The sequence below is a fragment of the Lethenteron reissneri genome, chromosome 29 (assembly GCF_015708825.2).
Source record: "Lethenteron reissneri isolate LAM-NWPU_2019-01 chromosome 29, ASM1570882v1, whole genome shotgun sequence".
Taxonomy (NCBI): Eukaryota; Metazoa; Chordata; class Hyperoartia; order Petromyzontiformes; family Petromyzontidae; genus Lethenteron; species Lethenteron reissneri.
In genome coordinates, this window is record NC_083807.1 from 10,023,911 (window position 1) to 10,045,386 (window position 21,476).

Here is a 21,476-nt window from a genome sequence, read left to right on the forward strand (position 1 = left end):
TATTCACCTGTAATCCTGAGGAGGAAGCCTTTTACATATGCTTCATTGTCCCCAAGAAGAGTGATGGATTCTGAGCTGGGCTGGACCTGAGAATGTCCAACTCATTTCTGAAGGCAGAGCACAAGAATTGGGTCCTTGCAGACTATTCACCTACTATACTAGCACAAGGACTTGGTGATTTATGTCACCCTGTAGGATGCCGCTTGCCCTATCCTGTTTAAGCTCTACACTGATGCTTCTTCAAGTTAATAATGGAGCATCAGGCATTTGAGTAAAGCATCATTCCCTTCGGCTTGGCCACGGTTTATATACAAAAGTCCTAATCTTGCTCATGTAAGCACTGAACGAAGCAGGTCTACAGTTGCATTCCTACCTGGGCGACCTGCAAGATCTCAGGTGATTGTGCCAGAAGCACATGGACATGCGCCTACAATTTCTAGAAGCACACGACCGGTTTGCTCAGCCGGCAGACAATTCATTATTTATCCAACTCAGCAGCGGGACTGCTTTCGGTCCATGGAGCCCCGCTGATTCGGGCTTCCTTCTCCTTGTGGGGGAATAAACGGCCCAGATTCATTGCACCGTTCAGTACCTGACAAAGCCATCGACGGTTCCTGCTGAATCGATCGTGCCCCTGCTGGGGTCACTCACTGCCACGATGGGAGCTGTTCCCTGTGCCACTATGGACAAGTTCCCCACCGGCAATGGCTCCTGTTGGTGCACTGGTGCCCGCTGACAGGGTACAATGGCCCTGCAGGTGGAGACTATTGGGAAGGCAGCGGCGACATGGGATTCATTGAAAACGTTTGCGATGCACTGCCAATTGGTCTTGATTGCATCTTGGGGGGCGGGGGGGGCGGAGAAATTCAGCAGATCTGTTCCTATCAACAACCTCACCCTCATCAGGGTGTCTTGCTTGGGTATGAGATGCTACGTGTTTGGAATGTCATCTGCATGGATACTGATGAATACAAATTAATATTGTTTATATTCGTAAAAGCAGTTTTTTGTTGTTGTTGGTGTCAGTACCAGTATGGGACACAGCCTCCCTGAAAGTGACGGGTTCAAGCTCTCTGCTGACCCATTGGTAGTTGTGCACACACTTGCTCTCACACACACTTTAAATAACATGGATCTCCTTAGCCCCATCGTTCCTGTGCTACTGTGTCAGAATTTCATGAATATAAATGTCAAGTTGTGCATTGTTATGGCTACATTCTTAAAGGTTATATTTGAAATTATGTGAGGTGTCCATTTATGCTAGTATTTGTGTTATAGCTGGGTATGCTTGTTAACTTATTGTTGTGACCCTCAATCATTGTGTGTTCGGGTCGCTTCTGTCTTTAAATATACGTTTTACTAATTATTGGCTGTACTATGCATGAGTGATAGCGTTACAAGGTCACATGTCATAATGCCTCTACGAGTAGAGCATCCGTGTTTTTGTGGTGTTCTGTCTGCAGACGGTGGCTCTATTGCTGCAGGAAGATACTGCCTTTTAAAAATGTTTACACTTATGCGGCTGTTGACACTCACTCGGCTTTTGTCTCAGACAGCAGTATTTTTTTAGTGTAGTCCTTTTGTGACCAGACCAACTACACTCCAGAAGCCACTCTAATAACGACTGACCGTCTTAATTCAACTTCAGCGTCTTGGCAATGCTGGCTCGTCGCTCTGACGTGGCTGCTATGAGCTATGTGAGACGAGGCCTTTCCTCGCGGTGGCTTTGTATGTATATTTTTTTATGCAGGGGCACACACTGTTGTAATTGAAACGATAATTAGATTAATTCGAAAATATAATACTTGGGGCCCACACATTAAATTATTGTTGCGAGATTTTTTTTATTGAATGAGCTAATTGACCACAGGATTCATGGAGAAAAGTCAAAATCTCTCTCTGGCCAAGAAATGCACTGCTCATCTCAATTGGTGGCCTTGAGCTTGTGGTAGGAATTCGAAATTCTTATGGCAGTTGCCAATCTCTCCAAAGTGGTTACTGCTAATTCTCACAAAATAGCATTTTCTGAAACCTGGAAACATATTTTAGTCGACTCCCAACTGGGCGACCTTCAATTTGCACCTTGAGTACAGCGCCAAAGCTTTCCTCGTATGGATTGTATTCCTCCGCGTGACTGGGCGAGGGATCTATGGCATGTTACCCTCCAAACCTCTGCACCGCTATTCATTATTACGTGCGGTAGAATAACGTTGAATGTTCTTTTCGTCTGGTAGGGCCCAGGTGGGCGTCATGGAACCTGGGGGTGTTTATCTGCATCCGCTGTGCGGGAATCCACCGCAACCTGGGAGTTCACATCGCACGCGTCAAGTCGGTCAACCTCGACCAGTGGACATCTGAACAGATACAGGTGGGACCTCACCTGTCAAGACAGTTACCTGCTTAGGCAGTTGTGGAACATTCCACATACCCTCCAGTCTTTCCATCGACGATCACTGTGATGACCGAGCCAACTTACGTGACAGGGAATATATTATATAACAATGATTTATGTTTGTTCAATATTTTCGATTTTCTCGTATGACACAGTTGTTTATTTCCTCCGATTTCTATTTGCTTCATCGCTGGACTTTGTGTTATTTGTTTTTCTTTTATAATTTTGGTGACAAGTCACGCTTGTAATTGAGACTATCCTGGTCTCTTGTGTTACTCACCTGGTTCAACAACATGAACTTTCATCGATATTCATTTTCTAGACCTATGTGGCGTTATTGGATTTGTAATCCTCTCAGAGATTTGAACTCCAAATTTTGTAATTGAGTCGGGCATCTTAAGTTCAGTGCCACCTTGGCTGGATCCACTAGGCCCAAGCTCATCCATGTGTATGTCAACTCAAGCATGCGAGTGATTAATGAAACTGCGATGGAACATTAATATATTTCATATATTACACTTCACTTAACATTTTTATTTCATCAAAGTGTATGGCATTAAGTTTAAAAGGAAAACACGTTTAGGCTAAAGTAAAATCCAATAAGCTTTAATTTTTTTACGTATATGCTACTCAAGGTTATTTTCAATGCCATACATTGGAATGCAGTGTATATCATATTTGCCAAATGTTTTAGTTGTTTATGCAGGCACACACTTAAAGTGAGCTTCATTCATCTGTGTATAACTATATTTTAAAACAGGTCCATCGCCATCCCCTTTGCATGACCCCACTATAACTCCCTACTCCCAGTCAGCCTCGAGGAACCGATGCCATAACTAATTCTCAAAGTGTCGTTAATCCCGTAAAGATTCAGGATGCCTCAAGAAAGGTATAGTCCTTCCTCTCAAGACCTCCCCGGTGGAGTGTATGTCCGATTTTATTTTTTAATTTAACAATTGCACCAGGGATTCTAATGTTATCTTCGTTGTGAATTATTGGCTTTCTTCCAGGCTCACCCTTGAGAGTTGTAGCCTTTCTGCAAACGGCCTATGGATTTGTGCTCTAGTGCTGGTTTTGAGATGAGGCATTGGCACCAGATCAGCCGGCAACACCTCCTTGCCGTGCCATGCCGTGGCGTTGCAGTACAGCCTTTTATTAAGAGAAGACAACAAATGCGGTGTTAGTAACGCGCTATCGGGAAGGCTCTGTGAGACGACAGCTGTAATCTTATGGCCATGGATGAGAGGATGGAAAGCGTTAAGCCCTGCGTTCAGATGCAGGATTTTTTTTTAGCGGCAACTGCTGTAGTGGAATACATTTCGGTGGGTGTCAATGGGATGTACTCAAAGCTTAGTGGTTCGGCGGAAGGGGAGCCTTGCGGTCAGTATATTTGTTGCCACCCTTCATGCACTCAGTGCATGTATACACTCGGTATAATATGGCAGCGTTATGTGGGTTTATGGATGGGTGTGTCTGGGTATGCTTGTAGCAGTGTGCTTATTACCAGCTCCGTTTTTGGCAGTCGAGGTCTCACTCCGTTTCAGTCGAGTGGCATAATTTTTTTATTAGCTGCGCAACACTCTGTGGACGCTTCTTGGCTTGTCGCTCCAAACAAAGCCCTGGGTCTGCTCGGCCACAGTTATGGCCTCTCCTCTCTATGCTTGTGAGACGTGGGGCACTCTAAAGGAAGATCTGCGTTGGTTTGGAACATTCTGGCGAGCTTGCGTGTGATCCATCCTTTGGGGTTAACCAGACTGGATCGTGTTAGGAGCTCACAAATCCTTGAAAGGTCTGGACACAGTCCCATCAATGAGCTCCTCCAGAAAGCAAGGTTGCGTTGGCTGCGCCACGTAGCCCACCAGCCCAGTCACTGCATGCCCAAGCAGCTTCTGTTTGGCCTGATAGAAGGTGCTAAATAGGTGTGGCACAGGCTCGAGAAAACTTGGACTGATTGTGAAACAGAAGGATTTAGAGGTGATTGGACTTCAAATGACTGATACCACCAGTGTCAAGATCGTCCTCTGTGGAGGAGGTTCGTGAAGGGCACTGCTGGGGAGTTGGAGACAGTCGCCCTCCAGCAACAACTGAGGGCAGAGTAGTGATGCTTTCAACAATGAGCAGAGCGCCGGGTGTCTTAAATGCAGAAACTTGGCACAGTGGGGAGCACAGTTGGTGCATCTGCCAGTCATCTCAGTTAACTCATGGCACCTGGGTCTCTTCCGTGATATCCTGCTCACGGGCCTTTGACACGTCACGTGGCCTCAAAGTGCACCTAGCATGGCACAAGCACCGTGATGACATCACAGCCACTTAGTGGTGAATGGCAGTTGTTGTTGTTGTTGTACCCGTGTGCATGGATAGTGGAAGTGTAGTGGTTCTAGAAATTCAAGTTCGATTCCTGCTCACGATATATAACAGTGTCGAATATTTAAACTGGGCCTCCCGTAGGTAGACTCAGTCTCAAATGAGTACTTGGTGTGATGTGTTAACATCAACATTGGGGAGACAAAGGTGGTTGGGTGTGGTATTAGCTACCCACCCCCCCCCCCCCGTATCCCGTGCTGGCCTTCATGGGTGCTAGCTATCAGTACTTGCCCCAACAATCCATTAAAGGCTACATTGGGGGTCTTGGTCTTTGTACTCATGTGTAGCTGCATGTGTGTGGTGTCAGTGTATCATGAGACGACTTCAGAGACACGACTGTAGGGGGTTTCTTATTTATTTTTTAATACTTTAACGACAGGGTCACAGAGTAGCATTAGCGCTGACTGACTTATAGCCTAGCCAACCATACAGCGACAGCGGCGACATACAACTCTATAGCTGGCTGACTATATAGTGATGACGGCGATGAAAGAGATGGCAGCGATGACAGCGACGACAGCCAGGACCCCAAACCCACACACATGACAGCCCCAAACCCCCGTTTGCCTCTCCCTTATATTCACTCAGCATGGCCAAGCCCCGCCCTTGGACACGCCCCTCTTCTCGAACTCTCCCGCGGGTTCCAGGAGCTTCCAGTTCGATCTCCTCTTTGACCCTTGGCCCAGTTATGCCCCCCCTGTTGGTCGCTCGCGTATGTGTCGTCCTATGCTGCACCCACACCCGTAGTTAACACCCATGGCCACTAGATGGTATGTTGTCATTACATATGCATGGGTTTGTGCGTTCTGTGTGCATGCATGTGTCTGCTTGTAGCCGCACATTTGTGTGCTTGTTCGAGAATGTGTGAGTGTATTATTGTGTTTGTTTGCATGCATGTTTATGTAAACTTGTACGTGTGTGTACGTGTGCGTCTCTGTGCTTCGAGTCTTCTAAACAATGGTTGTTGAGCACACCCAGAGGCCTAACCCACAAACCAGCAACAAACAGCCCTCTTAAAGGTATTATAGATATGAGTGAATACGTTTCTTAAATTGAGTAAGGTTATACAAACTTCGGGAAAGAGGCGATGGGATGGAATTCAACGCATCCTTGTTTATGTGTGGGTGTGTGCATGTGTGTGGGGAGTGGTACTGTAGCGGTTAGCACGCTGTGCTACGAACAGAGCGACCCGAGTTCGATTTCCGCTCACGGCCAACACCAGTGACTATTATTTGAACTGGTCGTGGGCCTCGCCTCGGTCGACTCGGCCTCAAATGATTAACCTAGTGCAATGTATAAAAACATTGCCACGAGGGAGACAAAGGCGGCCGGGTGTGGTACTGGCAACCCAGCCCCTCATGTGCCGTACCAGCCTCCATAGATGCTCGTTTTACAGCACTTGCCCCAACAGTCTGTTAAGGCTATATGGGGGGGAATCTTTGTGCGTGTGTGCGTGTGTGGAATTGGCATTTGTTATCTGCAATCTGGGAAAGCAAGACTGACCCCACAGGTGGTATTTTTCTGGCTGTCTCTTCACTGTTTGGACGAATCTCAGCCCGCGGCACGCGTCCATGTGCATGCCGCCAGGCTTTCTTTGTGAGAGACGTTAAGCCAGATTTTGCCAGCCACTCTGCCTTTGAAGGTCATCGAACAAGCAGGGGCCATTGTGTTGCATTGTCATGGCCTTTAAAAAGTACTTCTGGCATTAAGTGCAACGAGTTTGATCTCAAACCAGCCTCTGGTGACTTCACACCAGGATAACAAGTTCATATGCATTTGTTTTCATCCTCGCAGTGGCTTTTGGCTAGCCATCGAACAAAGACGATTACCACATCGCGTGCTTTCAGATGCGCTTCTGCGGCCGTCTGGAATGCCCTTCCTTCCGATATTAGGAAGCCCCTGGAGCTGTGCACTTTTCAATCTAGATCAAAAACTATTTTTTTTTACAACCGCTTTTTTACGTTTAGTTTGTTATCCTTCCTCGCACCTCCGATTAGCACGGTTGGCTACGTACGGTGTGAAAGAAGTTAAACATACATACGTTGTTGTGCTTGCTTTAATGTGCCAAATGATAATTTAGTTAGCTCGACATAAGGTAGATGCTTGTCTGCTTAATTTGAGGAGCATAACGTTGTGATGCAGTATTATGATTATTGGAAGTAGTTGTGCTGTAGGGAAACATGAAGTTATAATGTCTAGGCGGGTTCGGTTATTGATGACAGCGTGATCGGTACATCATTTATTGGCGATAAATCAAATAGGGAAAAAATTACCTTCAGGAAAATTAACCATTTCCAGTTGATGTGTTATTACTGTACATGCAGTGTACAGTATTGTTACTCACGTATATTGATGTGAATGGGCACGTTTTATAACTTGTGGGCGTAATTTTGACGTAAGAAAATGCAAATGCTGACAGCTAATATATTACAGCACGGTATGTTCAATTGCAATGTTCTTTTTGGCAATAAAAAGCAATACATTCTATTTCCTTGGCCTTGAAATGTGACTGCTCGTACATAAAACCAGTGTGTGTGCTACACAAAGAGACTTGTGCCGTGAGGTAGATTTTTTTCGACTAAAACCTTTGCGTGCACGTTTTCTTTTGGCAGGCATTGTAACGGTGTTTTTTTTTTATTACGAGATACCTTGCGGTGCAAATGTCATTTCTCATGAAATATTTAACTCGACCAAAAAGAAACACAAACTCAAATCAGCCTATACGCAGCTCGTGCAACGTTCCTTTCACTTCTGTCATGTTTGTCTTCTTTCTCACATTCGAAACAATGGTTCTCTGAATTGTCCTCGGAAGTGGGGGTTTCCCCCCTTCTTCATCGTTTCGGAAGGCACGGAATGAAAAGAGCAATTTCTGCAACCACGTTATCATTTCGAGTGACATCGCCAAATTTGATGGCTTAAAATATATATTTTGTTCGAGTTATCGTTGAATTGTTTCAATTGATTTGTTTTTTATGTCTCCTTCCACAACAGCACATGCAGGACATGGGGAACGGAAAAGCCAAGAAGCTCTATGAAGGATTTCTCCCCAAGGATTTCCGAAGGCCTGTTTCTGACCAGTATCCTTTAAGCAGAGCTTATGTCTCTGAGCCTTGTGGGGCATTATAATTGTTTCCTTCCCTTGCGCAGTGGGATGTTGAAACCATTCATTATGCTAACATGACATATGCTAGCCCCTGTAATCTTCATGAGTTGTGAAACAGTCCAGCGCCTTAGACATCACTTATGTACACTACACGTGCATACCTATGCTCCGTAATGGCGGAGACAGTGGCGTTGCAACATTACAGCATTAGAATCTCTCACTCAAAACTGTCCATATTACAGATTTTTTTGGTTTAGATCGCGTAAATATATGAATGTTTCGTTAAACCCGCCACCACCCAACACAGCCAATTAGTAAGGTTTGTCACGTTAACAGAACATGCCAATTCGTTACTAGTACAACACACTGGTATGCTGGAGAGTAAAGCCACAATATTTATAATCTGAGTACGACGTTTCGCCAGTAATTACAACTAGCTTCATCAGGAGATAGCCAGATTTGTGGCAGCCAGATTTGTGGCTGTCGCCTGATGAAGCTTGTTGTAATTACTGGCGAAACATTGTACTCAGATTATAAATGTTGTGGCTTTGCTCTCCAACACCGGTGTGCTGTACTAGTAACGAATTGGAACGTTCTGTTTACGTGACAAGCCTTACTATTGGCTGTGTCGGGTGGTGGTGAATTTAACGACACATATATTTACGCGATCTAACCCAAAAAACCTACGTGTTAAACTGACCCAAAACTGTGTTTGCATTAAAAGTTGCAAAGCAAAGCATGTGAATTTGAATAAGGTATATCCGAACTTATTACCTACCTTTAACGCCGATTGCTATGCATTTACACAATCAATATGTATTTACATTGCAATTATAGCAAGAGTAGAATCGTCTTCATTCTATAGAGACCACAATTTCAATTGTTCTTTTTCACTTGCTCGCTACACAGGCCTCATTATCTGTGCTTTGTTCCATTGCTGTCACTGAGTTGTGTATTGTGCTGAACTGGGCATGGTCAAATTAAGTGCTGCTAGGTAATAGATTGTGCGATTGGGATGATAACATTAAGCATACTTAATGTGGAAGTCCCTTTTCCATGTCTTGAATGCAGGCTCTCGGAAGTGTTGGCTCAGTGTTTTCCCATGTGCTCAGTAACGTGCAGTATTTTACACAGCCATATATTAAATTAATGTTATTTAAAGCCAGCGGAGAAACCATTGCATTGAAATATGTGTTTGCAAATTAGATGTGCGAATATCCATTTTTTTATCTCTGTAAAATTATTTTATGCCCTAACCATCACAAGGTACTGTAACCAAATGACATCGCATTTTATATTGGTTTTCTACTCTGCCTTGTGGCTCATATTTTATGTGTCCCCAATAAAGCTTAATTAGGTTATAAATAATGTCTAATTTGATCACTTTCAATTTCGTACATTTCCTGCAAAGTAAAAAAATGGCTGCCAAATGAAATTGCACAGAAATTGAATATACATTATCCACATGTCAATAAATGTAATTCTTTGAGTCATGTTCTAAAATTCATTTTGGTGCCTTGCCTTTACAGATTTGTTTTTTTCTCTTCTGTAAATGGTTAGTCTTTCAACATTTTTGAATTTTTCTAATAAAAAATTAATAGTTTATGGATACGAGTTTTTTGCAGCACTATTAAGGGCATTAATTCCTTTTGAAGGTCAGCTGTAACCTTCCAACGACATAAGGCTTTTGCCTCGAGGATGAACTTCGTGCGTTTGCCTTGCTTTGAAGGTCACCCGTGGATACAGGGAGGTTAATAACTACAACACGAACGACTCCACTGCCTTTAACATATCCATGTTTGTTTCTGAACGTCTGACAAGAAATGCACACGGTCGTTTGCCCTCTGCTGTGTGACGTCACGCGAATGTCAAATTGCGTATGTGTGCGCCATGTGTGGCAGTGGCATGCTGATCCTTGCTCTGCCCTATAATCTCAGTGACCCATATTCCATCCCGGCCTGCTGCACATTAATAAACCTGCTCTCTGTGCTGGGCTCGGGCCTTCCCTAGTTTGACTTGGTATACAATTCAGCAATACACTTAAGTGGAGGAGACAGGTTTGGTGTCTCAAGCACAGATGAATTCTGAGAGAGCTAGCCGCAGGGCAGTGATGTTTTGTCGGAGGCAGTCCACCAAGGAGGCTTATAACCTGTATCATCTGTGCAGAGTTTTGAGCGTTTTGCCCACACACAAAAGTGCAAAACTTTACTAGACAATTTGCCAAAGCAGTGCTTTTCTGAAGTGTGCATTGAGACTGAGGTTATGTAATTAAAATATACTTAAAAAGGGTGTGTATAATAATGTACAGACAAGCCAGCCAACCTATTCAGTGTTAACCTCACTACCCTTTGCTGCAAATTTCAGTAAATATAATACCATTTTAACAGCTTAATCTAAAATGCACTGTCTAATAACCATACATTGCTTAGCCAGGGCTCTGATGCAAGATATAATTTTAATCTTGCTTGGCCATGCTGTTGAGCCATTGAAAAAAAAACATTGTTCATTTACTGTGCATTTTTAATGAGATCTTCTTGGCTGCTGCTTTTTTTTGCATTTGTTCTACATGGCAATGCACATGAGTACTGCCCGTTCAAAGTGTATGCTAACAAGTGCAACCGTGGCAAGCTCTTTGTTGTAGAGAGAGTTGCACTCGGGATTTTTGTTGTTAGGACAATGCAGTTGAATTATTGCCCTCAAAACTTTATGTATATATTAAGGTTGCACCATCACATCATGTATGCAGCTTTGCCTGTTCAAGCTCATTATATTATCTTCATTATTATATTTAATGAAATGGATTGAGAACTTTCATTTGTTTAACGTTATGAAGTTCACTTGTTTCAAAATCTATTTCGTAATTAAGTTCGACTCAAAAAAGCTAGTCATATTTGAGTTTTTGTTGTGAACGAGTGTCGTTACTTTATAACTGTCTCATTTGAAAACGTATAGTTTGCTCTTTAAAGGGCTGCAATGTAAAGCTTCGTTTTCATTGTTTTTGTTTCAAACATACAAAATTAACATCATTATCAGCCATGGTCTATCCGCTGATGCAATGAATTAGCATAGGATGAGAACATTTTATTTAAAAACAATAAAGACACCCGCTAAGCAAAATAAAACACTGCTACCATTCGTATATACGTTCAACTTATTTCACACTGCACATAGCCAACAAGACAACAAACTCAACACAAAAAACGGTTAAAAACGGAATCATACCATATATTTAATGAATAAAATAAAACTAAAAGGAAACAAATTACTCACCAAGTATGCGCAGTTTCCACGTGGGTTACACAAAAGGTTGTGGTTTCTGTGAGAATAGGTCTCCTTTGTGTAGCCTTCTGTACGAGGCGAATTTATTGCATAGTGAAACACGGACAAATACCGGCTACCCAGTCAAGAGTAACAGCGCACGAGCCTGTGACGCAACTGAAATATATATATATGCGCAGGACACGCACCCATTGACCGCGATATAACCAATAAAATAGAGTAATTGTCCTGCTCAAATGGGCATTGAGGGATTGGTGCTCATCTGCTGTTTACAGCCCTAAGCCAGCGGTGGAATTTTCTCGTCCCCTTAGTGGTAGTTTATCCATAGAACAACCACTCTTGACATCCCCATGAAGTGGAACTTATTTTGATGAATCCGGCCACCTCGCCGGATTCAACAAAGTCGGGAACAAATAGTCAGAGCTCCCAATATAGTGCACGAAAAATATTTTTTGCTCATTTATATTTGAATTAAATAATGTATGTATCTACACTATGGAATAATTACACATAGCAATGAAAACTACAAATTTTTTTTATTATACCAGGTCTGCCCCACTGAGCAAGATAGGTCTTTTTCATAAGCGACCTGGCCACTAATGATAGCTTCACCAAGTGACTTATCACGTGGCAATTTATCACAGCCAAATTCTCTCAACGCATGTTTCTAATTGTGGAGAGAAAAATCGGAGGACTCCGATAAACATCGACGAGGCCACGAGTGAGAACGTGCAAACTCCAAATATACATATTCTTAGGTTTTTTCGGTAAAGTCACGTAGGTAAAAACATTAAAAAGTAAAATAAAATAAAAATCACGACGTTTCGGAGGCAACACAAGCTTCCGTCTTCAGGTGGTACCGTCACAGCCACGACAGCTGCATCAAGTAAATGAGAGATTGCAGGAGCTACCACTGCGTTTATATAATGGCTGGATAAGGTGGTGGGGCAAGGGCCGCATACTTATTATTAATATGGTACGGTGAGGCTTGAGACCAAGACTAGACTGCATAACAAAGGCTGAGCCCCTGTTATGGAGAGGTGCGGTTTGTGACTCAACCTGTAACAAGAGGACCACCACTAAACATGGTAAAACAGTAATGGTTGTCTGTCAAATAAGATTGGCAAATAAGTATAGTGGGTTCGAACCTACGACCTCCTGTGTACCATGCAAGAGAGATAACATCTTGCCACAGCTGCAGATTAAACAAATTCGGAAATAAATTAAGTCAGAGTTCCCATTGCGATGATATCAGCTTTTCAATATATAGTGCATTGACGATACATTTTGCTCATTATTTGAATGAAGTAGTGTCTGTAGGTACGTATGTATGTATGCATACTGTGGAGTCATTCCGCACAAAATTAAGGAAGTTTGCATCGTATAGTATAGTTATGCTTTGCTGTTCTGTCCAGATGGTGCTGAAGTCTGCTTGCTTGACCGCAGTTGGAAAGATTGGAGTTGAAATCCCGCTCAGGTGTTGACTCACCCAATCATCCGCCCACCCACATCACCTTTCCAGCTATGGGAGATGTCTGGCATCCTTCAAATAATTAATGTGTGTATAATTGCGAAAGATAAATAACATTTGCAAGTCATTAACGTGCAGTACACATGTTTTAACTCTCAACAACCAAACTTAATACTTTATAATATAATGTACTTTTTAAAACTCTGAGCCCCTTGCCATTACTATAAAGCAGAGGTAGAAGGTCCGAAGAGATGTCGTGATGGAGGTTTAAGAGTTTGTTGTAAAATGAATGTAAAATAAACGTGAGAGAGAGGGCCAAGCAGAGAGCATGTCGACAACCGAGGCGTCCAAGTGCACGCGTTAACCAAATTCCATCCAACAAATAAGTATACACCTATAGATTTGCGAGTGCTAATGTCACGTACCTTTGTAATTCAAATGGTAGTGCGTAGTACGTGACATGTCCGAGGGTAGATGTGCGCATCTTGAATTCCCTACGAATGATTAGTGTGGAGCTTTCCGATAGACCCATGCAGTTGGATTGACTGCAGAATGCCACTTCTCACCGCGTGGAGATCCGTTAGCGTACGCACTCGCATTGTTCCGGTTCGGAAGGTTTTTTTTTTTTGTACATTTAGTTTTCTTGATTTAATTCACCCTTTTCTAGCTCGCTGAATATTCCCGCTTACTTGGATCCAGCTTTGAGAGACTTTACTTAACCACTTTGAGAGAGACTGGTTTCTGCGATGGCAATGTGGAATTTACTCCCATTCAGACGCTGTCTTTCCGAAATAACTGTTCTTCACCTGAGGACGGCTGCTTGCGTTGTGGCCGAAACGTCGTGAGAATTATTTTATTATGTTTTATTTTTATTATTTTATTATTTCACTTCTACGTGACTTTACCGAAAGAACCAAGAAGATTACTCCACAGGCTCAGTTACTGCCATCCAACGAACGGCGGTCAATGCTTGTCTGAGCCTATCATTTTGACCGCATATTTTATTTCAGTATTCCCATAATGAAACAGAAAATTGCTTATATTCCGCTTGTATTGTGAGGATTATGTGGGCCGACGTTGCCAGTTAAAAGGAAGCTGCTTCTTTGTCAAGCATTCAAAAGAAATTGTTATCAGAAAGCGGCATGCTGTGACACTGAGGCTGAGCCAAATGGGCAGACCCTGCTTGCTTGGCATGCCTTGCCATCTATATGTAGTTTTGTCCCATCAAAAGCTATTTCCAATAGCAAAGTGTTGGATAACTGCTGTTCAGCTCTCACTGGGCTCTGTGATTTTGAGATCCCTGCTTTGCAAAAGCAAGGTTTGCCCTTCTCTTGCAGTGCGTTTGAATTGTCCGTTCCCTGGGAAATATTTCTCCCCCCACTGACAATGAATTGAATCTACTGAAGAACTGTTCCCACGAATATATTTATTGCCCAAGTCACACCACCGCTGTTGTTATTGTGAACTATAATCACAGTGTGTGTTAGCAGCTGCGAGGTTGTATTTTTTAATGACGGAATATGGTGATTGGTGTTTCGGATATCTATGTCAAGAATCCACTTTTGAACAAATACAACGACGATTGTTTTATGGTTTTATGTTAGCACATTGTGTTGCGACATTGCATTCCTTAGTGACAGCATCTCTGCAGGGCTGCTGAGGCTTTTATAAGGGACAAGTATGACAAGAAGAGGTACATGGACAGAAATGCTGACATGAGCTCACCCAAGGTCAGTTCCTGCACCAATGAACTTCCCACGTGTGAAATGTAGTTGTAAGGACATTACCGCAGCCGATTAAATGTTACATTATAATTTGAAAATATTCAACACGTTTTGCTTGACTATTAATTCTCGCAATGTCAGCCGAATAGGCTAGCAGTCGGCATGCTCGCCAAGTATAGGTATGCTCGGGGTTTTTTTTTGGCGCCTAGGGAATAGAAAAACGATGTCGTCTGCTGCAAAGTGATATTGTTTGTGTAAGTAGGCCACTCACAAAATTGGGTATTTGGTAAATGCCAAAATTTTGCATGGCTTTCTTCATACTAACTGCGTATGATCACAATGAAAAAAAGATATACCTAATAGGGTTGTCAACCGAATTAAGGACATTTTAAGTACGCATGTAGTTAATTCTATATGATCTCAGCACTCATGTATCACAAAAAAAATTTAAATCTTTGTGGAAAAAAAATAGTTTTCGTGTTTTTGCAAATAGTTGCACGATCTCAAGGGTGACACTTTTTATTTTGTGTGCGCTATTGTATTTGTGCCAAAATACATAATTAAAACCCTTATACGGCTGCCGTGCTTGCATTTTGATATTCAGTTGTTTAAGTTAAGACTGCCCCATTAAAGGTTAATGTTCTAAATATATACGTACGTATAATGTTATTTCCAATGATTGTTGATGCTGTTGTGGAATAGTCTACAAATATTTATCATAGCCAAATACTCTCAACGCATGTTTCTAAATGTGGAGAGAAAAACCGGAGAACCCAGATAAAAATCGACGAGGCCACGAGGAGAACCTGCAAACTCCAAATATATAAGCATCAGGGTTGGGATCGAACCTGCGACCTCCTGTCATTGTAGTTTAACACAATTGTGCAAGGCAGTTCATTAGTTCGCCCTTCGGTTTATTTGCTGAGGCTGTTAACCAATAACTCTTTGCTTTGTTTAACTTTTAATGAGTAAATATTGTTGTGAATAGCTGTGTAGCTTTCTTGAGAACAATGAGTGTTGCATGAAGAGACTGGTCCCCACCAAGCCAAGAGCTTTCAGTGAAGTTGATGACAATCACACTCTTATATTAACAGGAAGACATTGTGGACTTAATTCACATTTACTTTCCCGGAAGTACATTTTGGTCACATAGTACCAACATTTCATGGTAAATTAGTCAATGACTCAAATTCGTATCTCAAGCTCTTGCTGCATTAATCAGGTCCCTTTTTTTACTTTGAATATATGTGTATTTTTACACGTGTGTGCTAACATCTAAGCGTATGTGCGTTGGTAATATTTTACACCGGAGTGTGAAAGTTGCATTTGTTTATAAGTTGGCTTGGACCTCTATCACTTGAATTTGCCCTGTTTGGCATGATGTCCTCTTCCTCGCCTGGTATGCAGGAGGTTGAGGGTTTGATTGCGACCCCAACGCCTGCTGTATATTTGGCGTTTGCGTGTTCTGTCCATTGATCGCGTGGATTTTTTTCTCCGGGTCCCCCATTTTTTCCCTCCACATTTAGAAACATGTGTTGAGATAATTTTGATTGTTTACATTATTTGGTTGCTGTAAATTTTCACGTGGTAAAAAAAGAGTGAATGCTTCATTGGGCTTTACCTGGTAAAATTTTGTTTGTTTTATTTTTTTAATCTTTTGTTACTGATTTGCTTACCTTTCCTATTAGTTGCACTCACTATCGTGTTTGTGTATTGTTTGTTGTAACGTTCTGACCCACCCCTACTGGACATCTTTGAAAAAGCCTTGTAGCTTATCGGATTCCTCCGGTGCAAATAAATATTTCGATTCTGATGCATTCTGCCACGAATGAAACGTACATAAATAACGCCGCTCTCCTTTTGTTTTCTGTAGCTGTACTAACACCACCGGTTGACTCGGTCTTAACAAATGAGCACATGCAGCGCCATGTGTCAGCGCAGGGGAACAGAGTTGAAGGCAGGCGTGAGCCACCCACCACCACCTCGCTGTGCCATCCTTCGCCCCAAACTAAATGTGTGCTCTCATTAACCACGCCGATACTGACGGTCCCTGGGACACGCTGAAGATAGTCTTTGTTTTTCTGCATGTGTACCCAATGCATCATTTTGGCATTTTATATCATTTTTGGCACAACAATTGGATTGCATGCAGTTGAGACTATAACAGGCATCAGCATAATTTAGCTTTTGAACTCGGTCTAGGTTTGGCCCATTGTGATCCGATTATGAATTTGTCTTGATTACATTATGCACTTATTTTTCAAGTGTTTATTGTATTCCTGTTTATTTATTTGATGTTCTTAAACATCACTGCACATTACAAGCTGTGCTTGCGATCAGGTTATGAGCATGGTGTAAGGGAAGATACTCCTAGCATGTAAATTATACATAAAATTAAAGTTTCTTAGGCTCATTTTAATTCTCATCTCTGTGAACTCGTCTAATTGTTGTTGTTCAACATTTGTAAACACGTAAAAATATATTATTTGGTCTTTTTATATTGCAGTTAATGCTTGATAATACATAAAAATACGTTACGCTGCTGACTATTAAAATGCATATTGTGCATCTGCTGTTTCAGGAGAATCTGTTTACGAGTGCTGTTTTTTTTCTTCATATAAATAATGGCAGTTACATTTTCTTTGCAGAGAAATGTTGAAAAGGACAAAGAAAAAGACAAAAAAGACAAAAAGAAAAAGGAAAATAAAAGCCCTGCTCCAGAGAAATCTCAGCCGGTGAGCATTGAAAAGCGCTTTCCCTTACATTGGAGTTACGACACATGCGAACACGGGTCAGAGTCTTAGATGTATAACCAATGTGGTTATATCGCGATCGATGAGGCAAGATCAGATCGCACTGCATTGTATCGCAGAAGTTGTTATACATTGTCCGAGTTGAAATATTACGCGGCAGAATGCAATGCGATCGAGTGCAATACTGCTGCAAAGTGTGTTGTTAGTAGTCATAAAAATAAAAGTCATACATAAAATAAAGATCCCCCATATAGCCTTACAGACTTGGGGCAAGTGCTGTTAGTGAGGACATATGAAGGCCGTTACATCACGCAAAGGCAGTGGGAGGCCAGGACCACGTCCGGCCACCTTTCTCTCCTGAGAGGTGATGTTTACGCATTGCACCAGGTACTCATTTAAGGCTGAGTCGGCCTAGGGGAGGCCTAGGACCGTTTCAGATAATAATCACTGGTGAAGGTGGCCATGAGCAGGACTCAAACTCCGGTCACCGGATTCACAGCGCAGCGCATTAGCCGCAACACCGTTCCACACACACACACACGCCGACATGTACACATGTATACACGTGCACTTATCCATCAACAAAGCATATATGCACATTTACACCAGGCCCAGCTCCAGCTCCTCTTGGATGGGAGGGCCGGCAGAGCAGAGCTGTTCAACAGTAAACTTTCGCACCTCCGATCAGCACGGTTGACACCATACGGCGCAAAATAAATTCAACATCCTTACATACAACTTGGGTGAGGGGGGGGCAATGAGCCATTGTGTGGTGCAGGGCCCGCCATTGTGTAGTGCAGGGCCCGCCCCAGCAAACTCCTACGTGTATGATTCGCATGCACATAAACGAGCATACACAACAACCTATAAAGCAAACATGCACACATTGACCAACGTGCACGTACATGGAGCACACTCGGAAAGAAATCTGCACGCATACTGTCTCTCAACAACAACCGCCATTCACCACTAAGTGGCGGTGACGTTACCACGGCGCTTGTGCACTTTAAGGCTACGTGAAGTGGCCTTAAAGTGGTGGATGTGCCATGGGGGGAAGGCCAGTTCAATCAGCCTTTCCACTCATAGTGCTCGTAGCCACCACAGCAGCCAATGGGGGCTCTGGACGGGTACGAGGGGCTAGCAACTCATCCACCTTCAACTTATCACTGAACCACGTAAAAAATATCACCATACAGTCTCTCACACACGCACACGTACACATGCACCCTTTGTGTGCACACACTTATACAACACATATGCATATTCTCGCAGTAATACAACTATTCTCATACCTACACACATACTCCTATTGATAATAATGAGTGGTCACGTTATTCCAACTTGCTCCCTGGTTTTGGGGAATGTTTTATTGCGATCTCACCTGATTGCAAATATTCGACCCTGGCACAATCGTTTGGGTGCAGAGTGGGCAACTGTATCGAGACCTATTGCACGTTGAAATAATTACGCCAGTCGTATGTCTATACTGATGCAACCAACAGCCTTAAATATAAGTAACAACTAATGTTTTCATCCATCAACTGATTGGTTCTCGAGACCAATATTATCAAGCAGCATCTTTTTTTTTTCAGCAAGCAAACTCTGGACTGGTCTCATCAGCGGAGCATCATTGGTTTGAAGTAAATATAAGCACGTCTCTATATTGTGTCTCCCATCAACCCATTGACTTTCTAGGTCGAGATTAAAGTGGAGATATTATCAGGCACCAATAGTATCTTGTTAACAGTGTACATTGACCGGAAGAAAAGTCTCATTCAGGATGTTCTACGAGAACACTTTGATTTACAAAGTTTGATCCTATGAAATGGTCGAAGCCATTGTGTATGTTTTGCATAATTCCGTATGCATACTGTAGATGAATGCAACATTTTCTACCCATTGTCATACAAGGAAAATGAGTGCTGTATGAAGTAGCTGACCGCATCGTGGTCTTGTGTGGCCTGGCTGTTGATATGCGAGATAGTTGACAAATCTGTGGCATAAGGTAGGAGTGGTGCTGCAAAATGTGGTACTCGTGCAGTTAAAAGTAGATAATTTGAAGAAGGATCACTCAATTGCACAGGCATTAATTAACCTTGTTATTTCTATAAGCGCATTTGAAATCATACAGTTTGTTGACTGTAAAAATGTATGCATCAATATACATATATATAGGAGCTGAGAGCAGTTATCCAATGTGTTCTATGTATGACATCACCTTGCATGGAATAAATATATGGGAAGCAGGGAAGCATGGTAGGAGAATATGCCCGTTAAATCCCTTGGTGAAGAAGTAGTGTGCAGAGTTTAAATGTGGAAGAGAGTCTCATAAAATTGAAATATGATCTGGGCATCCTTCAACTTCCAAAATTCAAGAAAACGTCAATGAAATTCGCGATTTTGCCATCTGACTATGAGACAGATTTCTAATGGTACAACATAAGCCACATTGATTGACTGATGAGCAAGGTGTCAGCAAGATGGGTCTCCAAAAATATTGACCATTGGCTTGAAGTGAACTATCATCAGGTACAGTTGGGCATCGTCATGAGGCACCATTGCACAATATCTTCCACATGCATAAGGCTGTAAGTGAGTGATGTGAAGACCAAGTCGAAGGGGTTATTTTGGGTAGGGGTTACAATTTTGGAACATTGATGGACCAAGCACATTGCATTTGAAGGGGTTATGTATAAAAGTAACGGTTTCGTCAGAGGCCGTTATTACTTTCCATGTCAAGCCATGGGCATTTTGATTCTCTCACCCTGTCCACCCCCAACCCTTGTACATCTTCTGAAATAATCTGGCATTTGTGGCATAGCATAGCTTTCTGCAAGCATTAGTCTCAACAAGGCATCTAGTTGAAGCTTGAGACTGTTACTATATAAGTGTTCATGTTATTCCTGTAAAAAAGGTTACTTTTATCCCATAGCGTTTGTTCAGCAATAGGATGTTTTAAATTAAATAACAGGTTATAATGATTTGATACGTAAGTTGAAGCAAGTTATTGATGTGAGCAAGGTTGGTTGGGGACATTTGGCCACCGCAAATCAATTACTCTGAAGTCATTCCTTTATTTTGTTCTTGACTTTTTTTTTCCTTTTAAATAAAAAAAAATCATTGTTCCATGCAATTGGGATCAGGTGGGGTCATTTTAGCTCACCGTACCCCTTCATGATGGCCTTTCATCCTAAAATGCTTAGCTAAGCCCTCTCCTGGACCCAAAGCGCTGCACCCATAAAGGCAGTGTGACATGCATTCTATCTTAATTTACCAGGCTCCAAGCACAGGCCTGAACTATGATGCCATTGGGTTGCTTATTAAATTGCGAATGTCACCGAGAATGATTACTCTGTCGCTAAAGCGCCAGCGTTCTCGCTGAAGCAAAAGCATCAAACATGGTTAAGGCGTTATCATTTGTCTGTACATGTCACTGATTAATACTTTCAGATACATTCACCTTGCTGAATATCCATAAGTGGTATGACAACAAATGCAAAGGAAGCATTTACGACTTTTCTTGCTTTTCATTTCAAAGCATGTTTTTGATAAATAGAATTTGATGTTTGAACCTTATGACGGGACCCCGGGGTCCCATATGCACCCGGCTTTCATATAAACATTATATTATATTCTTTGGGTCTTTCGGTAAAGCCACGTAGATAGCAACAAATTATAAAATGATCATGACGTTTCGAGCGCAACACGAGCAATCGTCACTAGGTGAAAAAATATAATGAGAGAGCTGCCAAGGCAGGAGAAAATACAGCGGGGAGAGATGCTGAAACACGAAGTTATATAGGCTTGAGATGGGCTCAGCCCAAGGGTAAGTGGGCGGGGCTAGAGGTGGAATTTGCATGTCAATGTAAGATCGGTGATGTACTTCCACGATGACGACGCAGCTGTGAAGGTGGCCATTGTATTGTGAGAGATTAGCATGTCATTGTAAACGAACCAACGCAACGGTGGCTATGCTAGTGAGACATCCAGCTCGTTAAAAAACGAGAGACAACACCACATCGAGGAAAAGGAGCAACGGTGGCTGTGCTAGTGAGACATTTAGCGTGTATGTCACTCAGAGAGATGGAAATAACTGCTAACATCGGCAAGTAGGATTAAAACATCACAGCAAGTTATGACTTAAACTGGTTAATAACGTCCTTCCAATGATTGCTCAGTTTGTATCCATCTTCTCGGTTGAAATTGTGTCTGTGTTTATATATCTGGACTAGCTGTACTACCCGGCTTCGCCCGGGACTTGTATCCACCACGGCCGGCCGCCTTTGTCTCCCCAGTGGCGATGTTAATATGCTACAGCAGTTACTCGTTTGAGGCAGAGTCGACCTAGGGGAGGTTCAAATAATCGTCACCGGTGGTGGTCGTGAGCGGG

General features: G+C 42.5%; 1 protein-coding gene across 2 annotated transcripts in view; it reads left to right on the forward strand.

Moving 5' to 3' along the window:
• The window catches only part of LOC133349230 (stromal membrane-associated protein 1-like), a 146,045-nt gene that overhangs the window by 45,168 nt on the left and 79,401 nt on the right, over positions 1–21,476 (forward strand). For both annotated transcript variants that reach the window (XM_061562553.1, XM_061562554.1), the window contains exons 2-5: positions 2,235–2,368; positions 7,748–7,833; positions 14,261–14,339; positions 16,982–17,068. In XM_061562553.1, coding sequence (XP_061418537.1) covers positions 2,235–2,368; positions 7,748–7,833; positions 14,261–14,339; positions 16,982–17,068 — 386 coding nt within the window. The remainder of the gene's footprint in view (positions 1–2,234; positions 2,369–7,747; positions 7,834–14,260; positions 14,340–16,981; positions 17,069–21,476) is intronic.